This window comes from Podarcis melisellensis (assembly GCF_964234715.1).
Source record: "Podarcis melisellensis genome assembly, chromosome: 3".
Lineage (NCBI taxonomy): Eukaryota > Metazoa > Chordata > Lepidosauria > Squamata > Lacertidae > Podarcis > Podarcis melisellensis.
The window spans coordinates 68,146,442-68,164,609 of NC_138530.1; the positions used below are offsets into that span (position 1 = coordinate 68,146,442).

General features: G+C 41.5%; 2 protein-coding genes across 10 annotated transcripts in view; one reads left to right on the forward strand and one right to left on the reverse strand.

Annotated features, from left to right (window-relative positions):
• LOC309366693 (nephrocan-like) lies at positions 1-10,745 on the reverse strand. Of its 8 annotated transcripts, none has more exons than XM_081905453.1 (4): positions 10,610-10,712; positions 5,029-5,173; positions 1,787-2,688; positions 1-1,120 (listed from the first exon to the last, which is right to left on the reverse strand). In XM_081905453.1, the coding sequence occupies exons 1-4, from the start codon at positions 10,642-10,644 to the stop codon at positions 676-678; spliced, it is 1,527 nt and encodes a 508-aa protein (XP_081761579.1). In that variant the 5' UTR covers positions 10,645-10,712; the 3' UTR covers positions 1-675. The 8 variants fall into 8 exon arrangements, with proteins under 8 accessions (XP_081761579.1, XP_081761582.1, XP_081761584.1 ...); XM_081905456.1 differs by having other exon boundaries at positions 10,524-10,654; XM_081905458.1 differs by lacking the exon at positions 10,610-10,712 and adding an exon at positions 10,381-10,512.
• Positions 10,705-18,168, forward strand: part of GOPC (golgi associated PDZ and coiled-coil motif containing) — a 21,968-nt gene continuing 14,504 nt past the window's right edge. For both annotated transcript variants that reach the window (XM_081905459.1, XM_081905460.1), the window contains exon 1: positions 10,705-11,191. In XM_081905459.1, the coding sequence (XP_081761585.1) occupies positions 10,874-11,191 (318 nt within the window). In that variant the 5' untranslated portion in view covers positions 10,705-10,873. The remainder of the gene's footprint in view (positions 11,192-18,168) is intronic.

Sequence of the window (18,168 nt, forward strand, 5' to 3'; positions counted from 1 at the left end):
TACGTTTAGTCAATTTTATTGGTGCACTACTAATTTTCATTTATTCGCATTCTTGTTTTTCCCATGACACCTCATATTTAATGCACAACGAAGTGGGTTCTAACAAAGCACTTTGTGATTTCAAAACACTACCACCCTGCCTACCCACACTCTCAAATACGAATATCTTGTTTATACAATTAATTGCTATAGCCAACATTAGTGTTTTATGAAGTGGCACTTGAATTACAACACAACAAAAGCAGAACACACACCCTGGACATTTGCTGTATGAAAAGTTACAGGATTTTAGCAGGAAGCTATGGTACATGCACTGATCAGAAACGAAACAGGTCGGTTCACCCCAAACTTTTTGCATGTGCAAACAGTACTGAAACCAGATTTGTGTATAGCCACCCCAATACCATCATTAGGGTCCCACTGAAGTGTTGTCTACTCTAAACAACATTAATACAGCACTAGATTTGTCTCATTTCCATTCCAAACATTTGGAAACAGGAAGAATGTAACAGCCCAGCCTTTCCAGGTCAATCCTGGGTACAGCTAATGATTTCAATAGGTTTAGAAGCTGCTGACTACATACAATTTTGTAGATCAAAATGAAAAAATGTCAGGGATAGATTGCTCTGGAGGACCGAATTAATCTTGAGTTCGCAATTTACTGGGGACTTCTGTTTAATATATTTCATAATCATAATAATCATCCATGTTTACTCTGAGACTGGAGGGATTATCAACGCTTGTGTTCTTTCCTATTTCTTCTTCTTCTAATGAATACAGATTGTTGTGTGCACACAAATGCAGAACCTTTCTTGAAGACATCCAGCTTTCACCCTGGCTTTCTGCTGGTGCTTTACATTGTCCTCCTTTAACATCTATGCCTTTAGCTGTGAGCACCCTTCTGGTTTTGAGGAATTCACAAGTGCAATTCCATGGGTTGCTGTCCAGATATAGGTATCTGAGTCGAGGTAAATATTTCCAGAAACTGTGATCTATGGTGGATATATTGTTGTTCCGTAGGTTTAAGACCTGCAGGTGCCTTAAATTCTTCAGTTCCTGCTCCTTAATTATTTGTATGCTGTTTCCTTTCAGATCCAGTCTGGCTAGTGTACTTGGGAGTCTGAAGTAAAGAAAGAAACATTGTTTTATGTAGTAGCTTAAAGCAAGAAGCCTGTCATTAGGATGAGAAATAATGCCTTGCCTGAAGGCCACCCAGTTAGCCTTATAGTAGAAAAGTGATTTGAAACCAATTTCTTGCACATAAACCAGACAAGGGAGTAATTTGAGCAAGGACTTATCTTTGGAATACAGTGGTTTAGACTAAATTGGTTTCCTGGGAGGCATGAGTCCTGGCGCCTGTGTTTAGAAATCAGATTCTGGACTCAAAAATCTGGCCACCGCACTGAAATAAGTGGCATGTATGCTGTTTGCACATCGATCTGTTCTGAAGCAATATCAATCTCTATTCATTATTTGTTAGATTGATATCCCACCATTTCGCCATTCAGCTCAAGGCAGCATGCACAGTCACGCCTCCCCATTTTATCCTGGCAACAGGCCTGTGAGGTAGGTTAAGCTGAGAAACAGTGAGTTGCCTAGAGTTCTCCAGTGAATTTCATGGCCGAGTGGGGATTTGAACTGGTGTTTCCACAGTTCTCAGCTGACTCTATCATTATGCCACACTGGCTTTAACTTATCCCAGTTATTTAAGTAATTTGCATTGGCACACCTAGTTTTCTTACAGTTGTTGCAGGTGTGAAAAGGGGAGCCCAATCCAGTCACATACCTTAATGGAATAGAACTAAGTAGATTTTGTTCAAGTGCCAGATTAGACAGTTGCGTGCAGTTCTGAAGTGCCCCATCTTCAAATGTGGCAACAACATTGTTGTCAAGGAACAAGTGCTTTAGGCTGTGTAGTTCCTTGAAATCTTGCGCCTTTATTCTCTCAATCAGGTTATTGCTGCATTCAAATTTCTGTAGCGTGACTGGTAATCTGGATGGGATTATCTGGAGCTTATTCCCAGACAGCTCCAGTCTAGTTAAACTGGAAAGAAACTCCGCACCCTCAAGTGATGAAAGCTGATTTTCAGACAGGAAAAGCTCTGACAAGTTTGCCATTTGCCTCATATCTCCAAATTTTAGCATTTTGAGCTGGTTTCTCTCTAACTTCAATGTCAATAAAGATGCAGGCAGATCTGAAGGGGTGCTTGTCAGTAAATTGCCATTTAAGTTGAGAAATAGCAAATTGCAAAGAGATATAAAAAATCCTCCTGAGAAAGATTGCAGCTTATTGTTTTCCATGCTAAGATACTTTAGGTTGGGTAGGTAGAAGGTTCCAGACACATATTCCATATTATTTCCATCCAAAGTCAAACTTTGTAAGCTGCTGAGGGAGGAGAGAGTACTAAAAGAAAGAGCCAAAATTACATTGCTTTGTATTTCAAATACCCTTAATTTTTGTAAACCTTCAAAATTAGATTCATGTACAACACTTATTAAATTGTCCCCCAGCTTCAGTACTTCAAGGCTTCCTGGAAGCAAGGTAGGTATGTGCCTTAGTTTATTTTTCCGAAGTTCCAAGGTCCTCAATGCATCCAGAGCTTTGAAAGTGTTATTCTCCACTGATTCTGTCCCACTCCAGGTCAGGACAAATTCTTCAAGGGCAGACATGCTGCTGATGTCAGTGATCTAAAGGACAAAAGCCACAACAAAATTATTTCTGGCCAAACTAATTCAGAGATGGATTTTGTTTCATGGAATGGTCACAAATCATCATTCAAATAAATGGGAGTTATGCAAGAACAATATTATACTGTACGTGAGCATGATTTAATTTTAGCCAAACTAGATTTTGTCCATGTTTCATGGCAAGTTGGAGCCCTCTAGAGGCTTGGCATGGAACAAACACTATACTATTCAGATTTACCTGGGAGTAAACCCCACTGAGCTCTAATATTTACAGTGTATAGGCTAGCATTGTATTATGAATATTATGAATATTATGAATATTATGAAAATTAGAATTGCTGAGTTTCCTTCTGGGATACATGTCTTAATTAGAATGTGCCTTCAGAAACATTAGTATTTCAAATTAAACAAAGCATTTGTTAGTTATAAAACAATATTTCTGTTCATGATTCAGCAGTAAAAAATTAATGAACTGAAAAGAATTTTTTAAATAATATAAAGGACGATATCCAATATATGGCAACACTATTCTGATTCTAGAATTGAAGTGTTGTGAGTTGTAGAACCATGGATTTTTAAATTACTTAGTTTGGCTTGACTGTGTGTTTTATTTGAAATACTGTATCTTCATACATCAGTTCAGAGATGGTTTCTATTTTTGTAGAGCACACACAAGAAAATGCTATCATCATCTCAGGACATAAATTTTGGCACTTCTTTTAGAAGTTTTAAGAAGAAAGAACAAAACAGCCCTTTGTGCAAAGGTGCTCTACAGGTTTTGTGTTACAACTGGCTATCCGGTTAGTAGTTGACAAAATAGTCAATTACCCTGATAAGAACTTCCATTTTTCTTTTCTGGTCATGACATGCAAATACTATTTTTCTTGCCCATGAAATTGTGATTACACTTTGTACTAATGAGCAAACAAACCTATTTGTGTAAGAACATTTATTGGTCTGTCTAATGTACAAGAGGTAAAAGTAAATTTTGGCTGTAATAAACAGATCTGTCCACACATATTAGAGCAACATTTGTCAGATGGGGTCAGTTATGGTCAAGGGTGCATTGGGTGGCAAACCCAAGATTTGCTGCTATGTAATCACCCACAGTTGTGGCTAATACTCTGTGTGTATACAGACCCTCCTAGTATCCCTATTTTCCAGGGATGTCTCTGATTTAAATAAGTTGTCCTGGTTTCTTATTTGATCCTAGAATGTGCCGCTTTTTCTGCTTATTTGCTTATTAAAACTGTTAAAGGGACAGGAGTAGGCTGTGCCATTTGGCAACACTGTTGCAGAACTACCAATACCATGCATTGAACTTGTACAGAGGAAAGGCTATTTTTTGCACATGTTCAAATGAAATAAATCTATTTCTCTCAATGGTAATGGAAAACAGCTGTATAACATCATAAATATTTGAATATTATGGATGATATTTAATATATGACAATACTATTCTGCTGCTAGAACTTACCTGCTACAAGTCATATGCGTTATGTTTTGGTCACCTGATTTGCCCAAGCATTTGTGGGTTACTGATAACAACCTCTGATGGATAGTCTGGCTATTGTTTGTCTTTTAGTCTGCTTATTTATGTGCTTTTATTTACCTTGTTTTAATTATTATTTTATTAAGTTGTGTTTAACTGTTGTTAAGCCAAACTGGAAGCTTTATGAAGTACAGTATAAAAATATGCTGTGTGTTTTAATATAGAACAGATGTGGAGAACCTTTTGCCCTCGTAAGGTTGCTGAACTATGACTCCCATCATCCCTTGCCCTTGCTGGGGTTGATGGGAGTCACAGTTCAGCAACATTTGGAGGGGCCAGTGGTTCCCCACACCTGACACCAAGCATGGGAAAGTGTTCTCTAAAATTCAGAAGAGAACACTGGATGGTGGTTTTTATTTAGACAAAATAAAAGGGAGCATATTATTGTTCCATGTTTTAAACTGAACCTTGTAGCCCAAGGCTGTGCACTCAGAACTAAGGTAATAATATTACTATTAATATTATTATTAATAATAGGCTTAGATCTGAGTTCATAGCCCTGGGCTACAAGCTTCAGTTTAAAACATGGAACAAGATGATGATGATGATGATGATTATTATTATTAGCAGCAGCAGACACATAGGAGAAGAGGGCTCCTGATATTGTAACAGCCATATAGGAAAGGAAATATCTGTAGAGGCAATTCTAACCCCACCCTCCCAATAAAACCGCCAGTACCAAATTCTGCATCCTATACAAAGATTGCATATGTAATAAGTCTGTCCTCTTTTGCACCTTGCCACTCTAATTTGAAAACGTAGGTTAGCTGATGAATAAACCATCCTACCTGGAGGTGTTTGATCTTGCCATGGCTGATGTAAATTCCCCTGGTAGTTTTAGCAATCTCTTTAGGCACTTCTCCAACTCTATAGCACTGCACTCTCCCTGCCAAGTCACAGTGGCATTTCCATGGGCATGTGGGGGTTTGAGCTCTGCAAAGATAAAACAAGAGGAGTAAAAGGCAAAACAGCTGCATTTTCCTAAACAGCACCTTCCCGAGCAGCACCAGCTTAAATGTGAGCCTCAGCATGAATTTAGGTGCCATGTGTTCTTTTATACCGTAACACCTGATAAAAAGATAATACAGATGTGTGTTTTACTTTTGTTTAAAAGAGAGCGAACAGAAAAGACAATCTCTTAACTTCCTTGGGTTAAAATATTCACAGGCATCACAAAGAGCAAAAGGTTTAAACAATGATAAGGAATCTTTATTCTGGCTGGCATGGAAATTGATCTTATTTATTGGCTGTTGCCTAATCTGCAAACACTTCTGTTATCTGTAGTTTCCTAGTTTGGTTAAGTGTGACACCACAGAATGAGTTGGGAGAAAAGATAAAGAGCTGTTTTATAGTGGGCTATAAAATTTTTGGATTTTCAATGACCCCGTATTAAAAGCATCAGGAAAAAGACCCTGAAGCTCCTCTTTTATCCCGACACACAAACATAGTTGCATGATTGATCCAGAGGAATCAAGCCAGTTTACTTTGTTTTTAAAATATACTATATTTTACATAGATTTCTATATTTTACATAATTCAATGATAGTTATTGACAACATTTATTTTGAGTTATTTTAAAATGTCTATATATGTTGTGAACCGCCCTGTGATCTTCAGATGAAGAGGGACAAACAAAATTCATAAACAGCAGCAGCAACAACAACGTTGTCTGATGCAAAAAATGTCACTTGAAGAACTTGTGTATCTTTTGTTTTCCTAGGATTTAGTTACTGAAAATCTGTAATGCTGGAAGGCTGATTTACTATCCTCTGCTTTTCATCTGTGGATTGTGTTCCCATTTCACCTCTCACTCACCCAGAACTCCTGTACTCTTTACAGCTGGAGGCAAAAAAATAACAATGAATGAATAGTTCCTCATAATGACACCTACATCTTTAAGAATTCAGGTCTTCTCTATCCAGGTCTAACACTGTTCAATAGTCTGCATGAGCTCTTTGCTTTCAAACCCAAAGTCGGAGTGATCACTGTATTTGTGCATAAAATTATTTTATATGCCCCTTGATATAGGCAGGTGTGAGTGCACTTGCCCTACTTTTCCTACTGTGGGGCTGCACTCTGGATTTAAAGCACAATCTCCTGTTATGTAAAGCATAAGATGTTCAACCAGATGAGGGCTCCTTCTCCAGCCTATTTCTAAGCATTGTTCACTGGTTCTTGCGACTGGTGAGCTACAGATGCCTTGCAATATTTTTATTCCTGTGTGCAGCTGTGGAGAAGCAGTAAAAACCCACACTCTGCCATGTTTGCTGAGTCCAGGAAACTCCCTCTCTTTTGCTCCTAACACTCTTTTTTTGGGCCAGGGCTTGTAAACATTCAGTGGGAGTATGCTGTCACCCTCCCGCTGTTTTCTGTTTGTCAACTGCCCTAAGCAAAAGAGAGCTGTTGCTATTCTCTGTGTGCAGCTGCTATGGATGTGGCCTCGGAAAAGTCTTTTCCTCCCCCAGTGAGTCACAGCCCCTTGTACACTGTGCTCCAAAATGGTGCTTGTGAGGAGCGTAAGGAAGACTGGCATTAGTAAGGTGCTGCATTATTGCAGAAAGGAGAAATCAGAATGAAAGGAGAAATCAGAATGGTTACAATATTTGGGACAACCAGGAGGGCAACCAGAAGGCAATCAGGACATGACAAAGACATATAAAATTATGCCTGGATGGCATAATTTTCTAAATTGCATAAAAATGCAAGAATTTGGGACTAACAAATTAAGCTGAATGTTAGAAGATTCAGGACAAAATAAAGTATTTCTTCACATAGTGCATAAGCAAACATTGGAATTTATTCCTTCAGCAGGTAGTGATGGCCAAAAACTTAGATGGCTTTAAACGAGTAAATAAATCCATGAAGTTATCAATGGCTAGTAGCCATGATGGCTTTATTCTGTGTCCACTGGTGGAGACAGCATGCATCTGAATATCAGTTGCTGGCAATCACAAGTAGGAACCCCTTCCTGTTGCGCTCAAGTCCTGCTTGTGGGTTTCCAAGAGGCATCTGGCTGGCCACTGTAAGAACCAAATGATGCACCAGACAGGCCTTTGGCCTGATCCAGCAGGGTCCGTATGTTATTATGGCTGGAGTTTTTAATGTGATGGTTGCTGGCCATGCCACCAGGGCTCATATGGTGTCATTTTGAGCATTTTGTTCCAGGGGTGTGTACTGGGGGTATCATGAATTCATGCCCATCATTGGTTCCCTTCCTGTGTGTCAGCATGTGGGCATCATTGGCAGCACTGTAACAACATTTCCCTGGATGCTGTTTTTATGCCATTTTGGAATTTTCTGAGTGGTATGTTTGCCCCTGTCCTCCTTGGCATGTGTGACTAGAATACAGTAATTGTTTCATCAGTATGCAGGCAGTGTATTTCTTCCTGGCCCTGCCAACACAGCTGGCCATGTAATTCAAGATTGGTCTGTAAAGGTCCCACCATTTGTCTCACTGATTTCTTGTTCTTGTTGCATTTAAAGAAACTGTTGTTTTTATGTATTTAGTCATTACTCCTTGAATACTTTATTTGCCTGCCTAATAGTTTTATATTTGTTTTGTCCTTTTTATTTTTCCCATTGGAGCAAGACTTTTGAATGCAAGCCTTTTTGTCTTGTGTGGCTTCTTCAACACTAATGTATGCTCTTCCTTAACTACAATGGCATTCTCATGAGCCTACATACATGCTCCAAGTTTCCTGAAGGGACTCTCGCCTATAACTTGGTTTTAAAATAATGCCCTAGGCTTTGTCAGGTTTCCTTGTCTAAAATGAATGTGACTTCAAGCTCTTTAAGGTGGTTTCCATATATACCATTCAGCAACAAATAAAGTGCTAATCAGATCCAGGCTACCACTCAATATTAAATATGTACCCACCTCCTCTCCTGTAGGCTCTTTGACTAATTTATTACATCTTGAAATGTTGTTTATGTTGGCCTGAATGTACCTGTTAATGTGAGGATAATTGAGGCCACCCATTATTACCCTTTTTCTCTTCAACTAACTCTAATTTCTTTACCTCAAGATAAGCATCAGAATTTGAGTAGAGGTGGTGATATTTCCTTCCTCCTATATTGCTTTTTTGGCTGGCTATTTCTACCCACAATGATTCTGTGATTTGTTTTTTTCACCAAAGGTTTCTAGTTCTTAACATTGCAATCCATACATTATTATGGTGCACCTGCTCTGCTCTCCTGCATGCACCACGTGAACCTTCACTTTATATTCTTGCACTTTCCTTGTTTGTGTTTGTTTTTGCTGCTGGTTTTATTGCTGGTTTGTTACTTGATGTGGATGGTTTTACAAGTTATTGTTTTACGGATGTAAGACATCTTGGACAATTTAATTAGGAAGGCAGGATCAAAAAAGGTGTTATGTAAATAAGAAGTTCAATGGGCAGTATGTTCCCAGCTCAAAAACAAACAAACTTGAACAGGGATTTGTCCTTGGATTCTGGTATTTGAATGAACCATACCTGTCAGTGATAATAATCTTTATGACAGGGCAATGTTTGTTGTACTGTTTCTACCTATGCCTCTTGATGAAAAAGAGTTTGCTGTCTTATCAAGAGCAAATGCTGCACCCCTCGATACACAAAGTCATTCTGAAAATTCAAAGGAAGCTGCTACTTTCCATGGTTCTTCCAACAAGCAAAGGGATAGAGACCTTCCAGAAATTTTAAAAGCCTTCCCATTTATTTAAGACTGCAGTCATATGCACACATGCTAAAAAGCCTCACTGATATAGTGGGATTTGCCTTTGAGTACACATGCGCATAATTGGTCTATTATGCTAGCTCCATCCAGAGCCAGTAACACCGAATTTGGTCAGACAGGTTGGAGGTGCCAAGATTCATCTTTGCAGTTACATTGTATTCAAACAAAGCAGGACAGTGGTGGAGGGAAGGAATCCTTAGCAGCCTAATTATTGTTTGTTTGTTTTTAGGGATCAAACAAAATTCTTCCCAAAATGATAGGGTATTGGCAGTACAGAAAGTATCACTGCTGGTTCTTGCCATTTATTTAAATGACTAAACTCCTGTTCTTAGACATGCTGAGTCTTCAAATAAGCTTTTAAAAAATCTTCCAAGTTTGTAAAAATCAGATGGGTGGAGAGGAGGAATTTTTAAATAAGTGTTTTAGGATATGTGATGCTAGCACACCTGTCCAAGTTATATTCTTGGAGGATAGGTGGGAGGAAAGCAATTCTGCTCCCCCATAACACAATATATTCACCCAAGTAGAAGGAAAATGTGATTACCACACAGCAGATATGCTAACAGGTTTGTTTGCATCCCACTTCTTAAGTACTGTGTTACTCACTGCACAAAGTAAGTTTGGATGGTCTATTAGGGGACAGGCTAGTAAACTGCGAATTCACTGTGACTCTGAACACAACAAATGGAAAGGATTTCAAGCCTTATTCAAGCCTATGAGGTATTTAGGGAACTTTCCACGCTAATCATTTAGAATGTAAGCCTCAGGTAAGGGACTGGTTTTTTTCACACTGTCGCACAATGCCATTTTTTAAAATGTTTCTTGTATGCTGCAACAGTTCATACGTTGAGCTTTCTAGGGCCAAAAAAGCCTTGGGTTTTTTTTTTTTTTTACCAGGGAATATGCAGTGTTTCCTTCCGATCCCGCCTTCAGTGCTTGCACTTGTGTAGAGCTCGAGTAGTGGGGGCAGTAGATAGATCCAGCTGATCGCAGTAGATCGGGAAGGGTCTTTGACTTCCAGCATCCAAACTTCCTTTCCTCACTAAAACAAAAACCTAACCTGGCATGGACTTTTGAGCACAAGAGCTCAGAATGTGCTCAGAAAAAGGCACCTTGTTCTTAATTCCAAGCCCTTTGCTGTGGGTGGTAGATGTTCCTAGTAATAAAAAAGGCTCCCCCACCCCCAGTTAAGACCCCCTTGCTCAGCCACAGCTTCTGGGAGAAGTATAGCAACGCTCAGAAACGGACTCAGGAAACCTCCCCGTCGCCTCGCGCTCTCTCCCGCGCGGCTTCCTAACGTCAATGCGAGCTCCCGACGGACCAATAAGCAGCAGCATTGCCCGTCGCTATTGCCGGCCGCTGTGGGAAACAAGACGCTGGGCTAGACAGGCCTGTCGAGGAAGATCCAGGAAGGATTTTCTCACGTCTTTAAGCGAATGAGAACCTGCTAAACTCGCGCCGTCCTCGAAGTAGAGCTGCGCCGCAGCGCCCCCTCTGGCAGAGAGCAGCAGCAGCAGCAGCAGCGCCCGTCGATCGACGATTTGTGGGGAATCTCGGCCCAACCGACCTGACTGCCGAAGAAGCCTCCGTTGTGGCAGGCCGAAGAAGCCGAGCGCCGATCTGCTCGGCAGCGGCTTTCCTGCGTTGCCCTACCGGGTGACAGAAGCGAAGTCGCACCTAGCGCGCATGCGCCGCCCCCCTCACCCCTCGTTCTCCCTTAGCCGCTGCTCCGCCCTCGCCGCTCTCGAGCTCAGGCCGACGCTTCCCTGTCCCGCCTCGCCTCGCGGGCACCGAGGGGAGGAGGGGGCCGTCCCGCGGGCGCCGGCGAGGGTTAGGTCGGGTCGGCCGGGGGCGCCGGTGCGCTAGCGCGGCAGGGCTCGTAGGAAGAGCGGAGGCGTCTCCCGCCGAGGGGTCACAATGTCTGGCGTGGGAGTGGGCTCCTGCGGGGGGTCGGGCTCCGGGGCCTGTGGCGGCGGCGGGGCGGGGGCGGCGGCCTCCTCCTCGTCGTCGTCTCCCGGTGGAGGCGGCGGCCTGTCGATGTTCCGCTGGCTGGAGGTCCTGGAGAAGGAGTTCGACAAGGCGTTCGTGGACGTGGACTTGCTGCTGGGCGAGATCGACCCCGACCAGGCGGACATCACCTACGAGGGGAGGCAGAAGATGACCAGCCTCAGCTCCTGCTTCGCGCAGCTCTGCCACAAAGCGCAGACAGTCTACCAGATCAACCACAAGCTCGAGGTGAATTTGTGGAGCGGGAGAGAATAGCTGCCCTCCCGCCCGCTGTGGGCTCTCTTGCGGGGAACGGGACGGAGGAGACGCTCGGGTTTCCCCTCTCTCTTTCCCCCTTCTGAGGCACTTGGAGGAAGCAAATCATGGCCACACCCTCAGTTTCCTATCTCTGAAATGGGAATAAATGGCGAACCCCCCTCCCCCAACTTCCAAGGCAAAGCAGTGTCACCTGCCCCATACTGTGAGGACCCAGGCGCCTCCATCAACTCGTGCATAGCATCTTGGCCTTGCGGTAGAGACTTGGAAACCTTGCCGTCAAGGAGGGAGCAAGGATGTTCGTCTATGGCTCTTCCTTGTAGGCAAAAGTTATTACGGTTTCGGTGACTGGCTAAAAATTAAGCTCAGTGTAGTAGGAAGTAATGTTAGGGGGTGTGGCAGAACAATGTGCTGAAAACCCAGCTTCTGATAAATCTGGGTATAGACTTTCAGAAATCAAATATCTACAGATTTGGAGTCTCTTTGGATTCCGAACTTTTAAATGAGTCTGTTACATGGTGCTGTGGGTTAAACCACAGAGCCTAGGACTTGCCGATCAGAAGGTCGGCGGTTCGAATCCCTTCGGCGGGGTGAGCTCCTGTTGCTCTGTCCCAGCTCCTGCCAATCTAGCAGTTCGAAAGCACGTCAGAGTGCAAGTAGATAAATAGGTACCACTCCGGCGGGAAGGTAAACGGCTGCTCTGGTTCGCCAGAAGTGGCTTTGTCATGCTGGCCACATGACCCGGAGGCTGTACGCCGGCTCCCTCGGCCAATAAAGCGAGATGAGCGCCGCAACCCCAGAGTCGGTCACGACTTGACCTAATGGTCAGGGGTCCCTTTACCTTTACATGGTAATGTGAGATTCAAACATGACCCATGACCTCACTGGCTCAGTGGTAGAGCATGCTTTGAATGCAAAAGGTCTCATCTTCTGTATATACATGCTCTGTATCAGAGTGGTCTTCATTTTTTCCAGACCTGTGACCCACTTTAAATCCAACCCAGAATTAGAACAAAAAAAATTCCTTCCAGTAGCACCTTAAAGACCAACTAAGTCAGTTCTTGGTATGAGCTTTCGTGTGCATGCACACTTCTTCAGATGGTTATTACCATCTTATTCTGAAGACGTGTGCATGCACACGAAAGCTCATACCAAGAACTGACTTAGTTGGTCTTTAAGGTGCTACTGGAAGGAATTTTTTTTGTTTTGACTATGGCAGACCAACACGGCTACCTATCTGTAACCAGAATTAGAAATTACCTATGCCTGTCTTCTCTCAAACACATTGTCTCTTTTTCAAATGCACCAGCTCTCAAATTTTATACTTTGCTGTTAGAATGTAGAATTCAATATTATATTATTTTGGCATGAAATGTGGACAGAGCAGGGACAAGGAAATACTTAAGTCACAAGCACACAGCAAAAACCAAGGTGTAGGGCAGGGCTGGGAGCCTGTGGCCCACCAGACACTGTTAAATTCAAAATCTCATAAGCCCAGGCCAATATGGTGTAAGCAGTCGTATTGAGAAAAATACATAGTGCAAATGTAGTCTGTATCATAACATGACAAAATAAGCATTTTGCTATAAACTTGTTTCCATCTTTTTTCAGGAGCTGTTGTTACAATTTATTCATTGATTTACATTGATAATTAAGCCTGTATTATTACAGTAATTGCAGTATGCTATGGAAGAAATATTATATTTTGTTAGATGGAACAAATAACTATCTCTCACAACTTTATAGTATTGGGCCGTTAAATCCAAATTATAAGTACTATTATGGACAAGACAGTGGCTACAAACAACATGCAAAAAAATTAAGTACATACGATAGTAAGTAGTAGCAGGCATGGGTATGAGCATATTAGAATAAAATGTATCAGTCTGATTATTATCATTCAGTAACAGTTGTGGAGCAATGCTGTTATAGGTTAAGTCTGAATGGTGCAGAACTGTGCACTGTGGTGCAGAAAATTTCATCCAGAATAGGACCATGCCCATAAGAAACATTGGCAGTCTGTTTTATTTCTTCAGGTAGAAAATCTTCATATTTCACCAGAATAAGTCTTCTAGATCTCTTTAGAGGACAGACAAAATAGGTTAGGGCTGCAGAGATTCAGATGATCATTAACTAAGATTAAGGTGTTGGAGCTGGGCCACAGTACAGTAGACTCCTTCCCATTTCTCGCTCTAATTTTCCCACTCACTAATTCTTATAACAGTTATGTTTAAGGACTTATAAGCAGATATAGGATTCAGAATTGTTTACAGTGCATATATAATGAAGTTCATATCTTAATAAATAGGATGAAGAACAGGGAGCCCATGGACTGGATGTGGTCAGCTGCTCCTTCTGATCCTGCTTGCAGCATTCCCTCCCCCCTACATCAATTAGGATAGAACAGGCACGTCCAACAGGCAGATCTCCCCCCCCCAAAAAAAACCCAAGGCTTTCTTCCTCCTTAAAAAAAAAGCTCAACAACTTTGACCTGAACCCCCAGGGGGTAGATCACTGCCAGTCTCTGTGATTAGATCACAGTCTCTTGGGAGTTGGCCACCCCTGGGATAGAACAAAGCCTTCTATAGGCAGTCATGTATGAGGAGGCTCTTTTTGAGCTTCATGAGGAGGCTTTATGGAGCTGCAGTTTCCAAGGCAGATGCTTGGGGTGTGAAGAGTGAGAGTCTGCATGTGTGGTACATGCCCACATTTGTCTTGGCCCTCAGAAAATTGGCCAAGAGGGAATGTGGCCAAAAAAATGTTCCCCATCCTTATCTTAATAGTTTCAAATATTGGGGTTAATGTTCTTCCTATCATCATCAGTTTATTAATCAATTTCTATACAATTGTTTCAAGGTGATGTACAATGAAAACACAAGACAGACATATATAAAGCAAAACAAAAACAATACAAAATAGACTCTAATGGTACCATTTTAACCCTGTTAACCTGATAAGTTTTCAACTCTGTTTCTAATAGGACTGTGCTCAAAATAAATGTTGGTAGTCTGCCTTATACCAGGTTAGACTATTTCTTTGTCTAGCCTAGTATTGTCTACTCTGACTGGCAGTCTCTCTCCAGAATTTCAGATTGATAGTCTTTAACATTACCTGCTGCTCCCAATCCCTTTTAACTGAAGAGACCAGAGATTCATCCTGGGATTCTCTATGTGAAAAAAAGTGTTTTTGAAACCTGAGGTACATTTGAAGTTCCAGCACCATATATTGCAAAAGATCATCTGTCTAGTAAGCTGCAATGCCATTATTTAGTAACATTAGGCTTTAAGATAGAACTTAGAAACTGGTCCACTCTTGAAATCCTAGTTATTCTATAGTAATGTGAACTTACTCTTGTCTGAACAAGTGATTGTCATCAATTTATAATGTGACTTCAGCATACTAGTTCATTTTTAAAGCTAGCTTATAATGTTCCTCTCCTTTTGTCATTTTTTTTATAAGAAACCCAGTACTCTGACTGTAGAAGTCAACTGTACTCAGGACATAGTGAGATCATCATGTTATCTTTTTTGCTTTTCCCCAAGTATTCTTGCATCAGAATTGCATATATTCCAAGTTAACACTGCAGTTTGTGTTAAGTGTTGGCTTCTCACTTGTGGAAGGTAATTTCTTTTTGCTAAATGGTTGTATCTGCTGGATCTTTCTATAACATGTCTCATATTATTCCAGAAGGTCCCCCATACCATGAGCAGCTTTTAGGGGGCTCCAAGGGTCTGCAGTAAGTACGGAGAATAAAAGAAAATCAGGTATCCTGCATTGCAAAAGTGCTTTCTGCTACTGCAGAGCCATCACTGAGTGTATCCCAATGAAGCTAAGTTATTAAAAATAAATTTATACCTTTCTTTTGAAGAAGACTCACAAAGCCTTTGTTAATAAAAGTTATTTCCTATGGTATTGAAATACTATTAATATTTTATAGATTAGTACATTGTTTTTCAAATTGTATGTTAATCTTCATATTATTATTTGCAAAGCCATGAACAAGTTAGGCCCAGGATATCTTAATGACCACCTGCAAGAAATTCAGAAAACAGAGTGCATAGAATAGGCAGCAGTTAGGTCACTCATCAGCTGTCATTTTCTGTTATAGAGCTGTATGGAAATAGTTTTTATAAAACCTTGTGTTTTGAAAGTGTCAGGGAAATGTGATATCCTTACAACAGAGTGTTACCTTGAGGAAATATTTTTTTTCCATTCTGCTGCAAATGAATATCAACTGTACATTTGCTCCATTGCAATGGTGCTTTTAGATCTATGTCTATAGACTTCTGAAGAACACCAGGGTAGTTCTTCAATGAAATAAGTGATAAAGGGAAACAGCTGGAAGATAGCATGCCTCCCATTACCAACCTTTTCCTGCAGTGCACAGTTAAAGGTCCCAGTTGAGTGTATCTCGGTTTGTGTTTGGTCACAGCTGGGCACATGAGTGGAGAGTGACCCTAACACAAGCCTTGGAAGTCTTTTTAATGCAGAGCTGTTTTTCCTCAGCTTATGATAATGAGAGTCAACCTGGTAGTCACAGTGAACCATTTTTAACATCTGCCCAGAACTAAATCTTGTGAATCCATAGATCATTCGTATGATATGTGAAAAAGTGCCTTTGTCCTGAACCTACTGTCAATCAGCTTTATCGAATGACCCTCAGTTGTATTATGAACAGAGTGAACATTTTCTCAATGTTTGTTTTATTCATAATATTATAAGCCTCAGTAATGTATTTCCTCTGAAGTTGTATTCTGAATTTAAAAGGGCCAAACAAATGCTTTAACTAATATGTACATAGAGTTAAAATAGGTTTCCCTTAGGCACATCACTTTAAACTTTCAGGGTAAAAATAAAATAAAGTATTCTTCAGCTGGTACTTACCTTACTGAAAAATGTGTGTTGTAGGCTAGATAAGCTGCTTTCAGTTATTCTCTTCAGAGGATCCTGATGATAATAGCTGATTTCTAAAAATAAATTGGTTGAGACTGATGAATTTGATATTTTGTAAAAGGTAGTCACCTTCCTTCACTGAAGTGATGTGCATTACAGTCTGTTCCTCTAGTGTGGCTTAGGATGTAGTGATATGCTAAGCTGAGTCCCTTTCATGTTGGTATGGTTTTTAAAGTTCTGGTTTGAAATTGTTTTTGCAGAATGGTATGGTATTGTAAGCATATTGCTGTTTATTTATGTAACATTTTTTTATTGTGCAAAATTTATCACCGAGGTCCTCACAACAACCCTGGAGCTCTGCCCACTCACTCTTCAGAAGCTCTTCTATGCCCGCCCCCTGGTCTTCTAAGGCGGTGATACAAGATAGAATCTCCTTTCTGCTGGGATCCAAACTCTTGGGGAGATGGTTGTCCATTAACACTGTTGTTATGGAGAGACCATTTCCTCATTAGATTGGTTTGATGGTGGAGATCCCTCATTGAGTATGACTGAGCACAGTGCCCTGTCTAAAGCACTTATTTTGCTTCAGTGTGGTGTAGTGGTTAAGAGCGGTAGTCTTGTAATCTGGGGAACCGGGTTCGAGTCTCCGCTCCTCCACATGCAGCTGCTGGGTGACCTTGGGCCAGTCACACTTCTTTGAAGTCTCTCAGCCCCGCTCACTTCACAGAGTGTTTGTTGTGGGGGAGGAAGGGAAAGGAGAATGTTAGCCGCTTTGAGACTCCTTAAAGGGAGTGAAAGGCGGGGTATCAAATCCAAACTCCTCCTCTTCTTCTTCTTCTTCATCCATTGCAGTATCATCCAGCAGAGTGGTTCTAAGTAGTAAAGAGTCTGTTGTAGTCAGATTTAGAAGGAAGTGGATTGGATCCCTGGGTATTTGCTGTGATAAATTTGTTAAACACTTGGAAGAAAAAGTTGCTTGTATCCTATTGTCCCAACTATAGTGTCAAGTTGCAATATCTGTGGAGCTGTCCAGTGTACTGTCTGTTCAGGTATCTTGGAATCAGCTTTGGTTGGTGTTTTCTGAGGAAGTGGATGAGACGATTGAATCAGTGAATCCAACCAACTACAGGTGCTCTCAACCCTTGCCTGTCATGGCACGTATCAGCTCTGTGGGATAGATGTTTGGGGCACAGTACTATCATGGTTCTATTCCTACTTATAGGAGAGGTTCCATAATGTAGTATTGATGAACTTCTGCTCTGCTCCATGACAAGCTGTGGGAGACCACAGGGTTCTATTCTGCCCCCTGTGCTATTTAACAACTTTATGAAGCCATTGAGAGAGGTCACTGGAGTTTTTGGAGCCAGTGTGCTGATTATGGTGTGTTGTATGATGATGATACCCAGCTGTGTTTCTTCATGATATCTGAGTCAGGTGAGGTTGTGCAAGTCCTGGATGTCTATAGCCATATGCCTGCTGTTATGGACTGGATGAGGGCCAGTAAATTGGAACTGCATCCTGACAAGATGGAGGCTCAGTGGATTGGTGGGCTTTGATTCCAGAAATTAGGTGATCAACTTGGTCTAGATGGGACTGCAATCCTGAAGGAACAAGAATGTAGGCTGGGAGTACTCTGTATTCAATCTTGCCACTCAAAGCTTAAGAGCTTTGGTGGCTTGGAGCAGTTTCGGCAAATTTTGACTGACCTGCCAGTTGACTGTTGCTGGACAGAAGCAGTCTAGTCATAAGAGTGTCTGCTTTTGTAACTTTGCAGTTAGATTACTGCAGTGTGCTCTACATGGGGCTGTTCTTGAAGATGACATAAAAGGGCCAGAAGCCAGCAGCAAGATTGCCATTGGGAGTCTCTCATATAATCCATCTACGGCTGATCATAAAGAAATTACATTGACTGCCAAATGCTTCCTGTCTGCTTTCAATGTGTTAATTTAGAGCGCTAAATGGCTCGGTACCTCAGTACTTGCAAGGTTGCCCCTCTGCATATATTTCTCCTTGAGAATTAACATTTGCTAGGTTGTGCGTCCCTCCCCTGGAAGCTG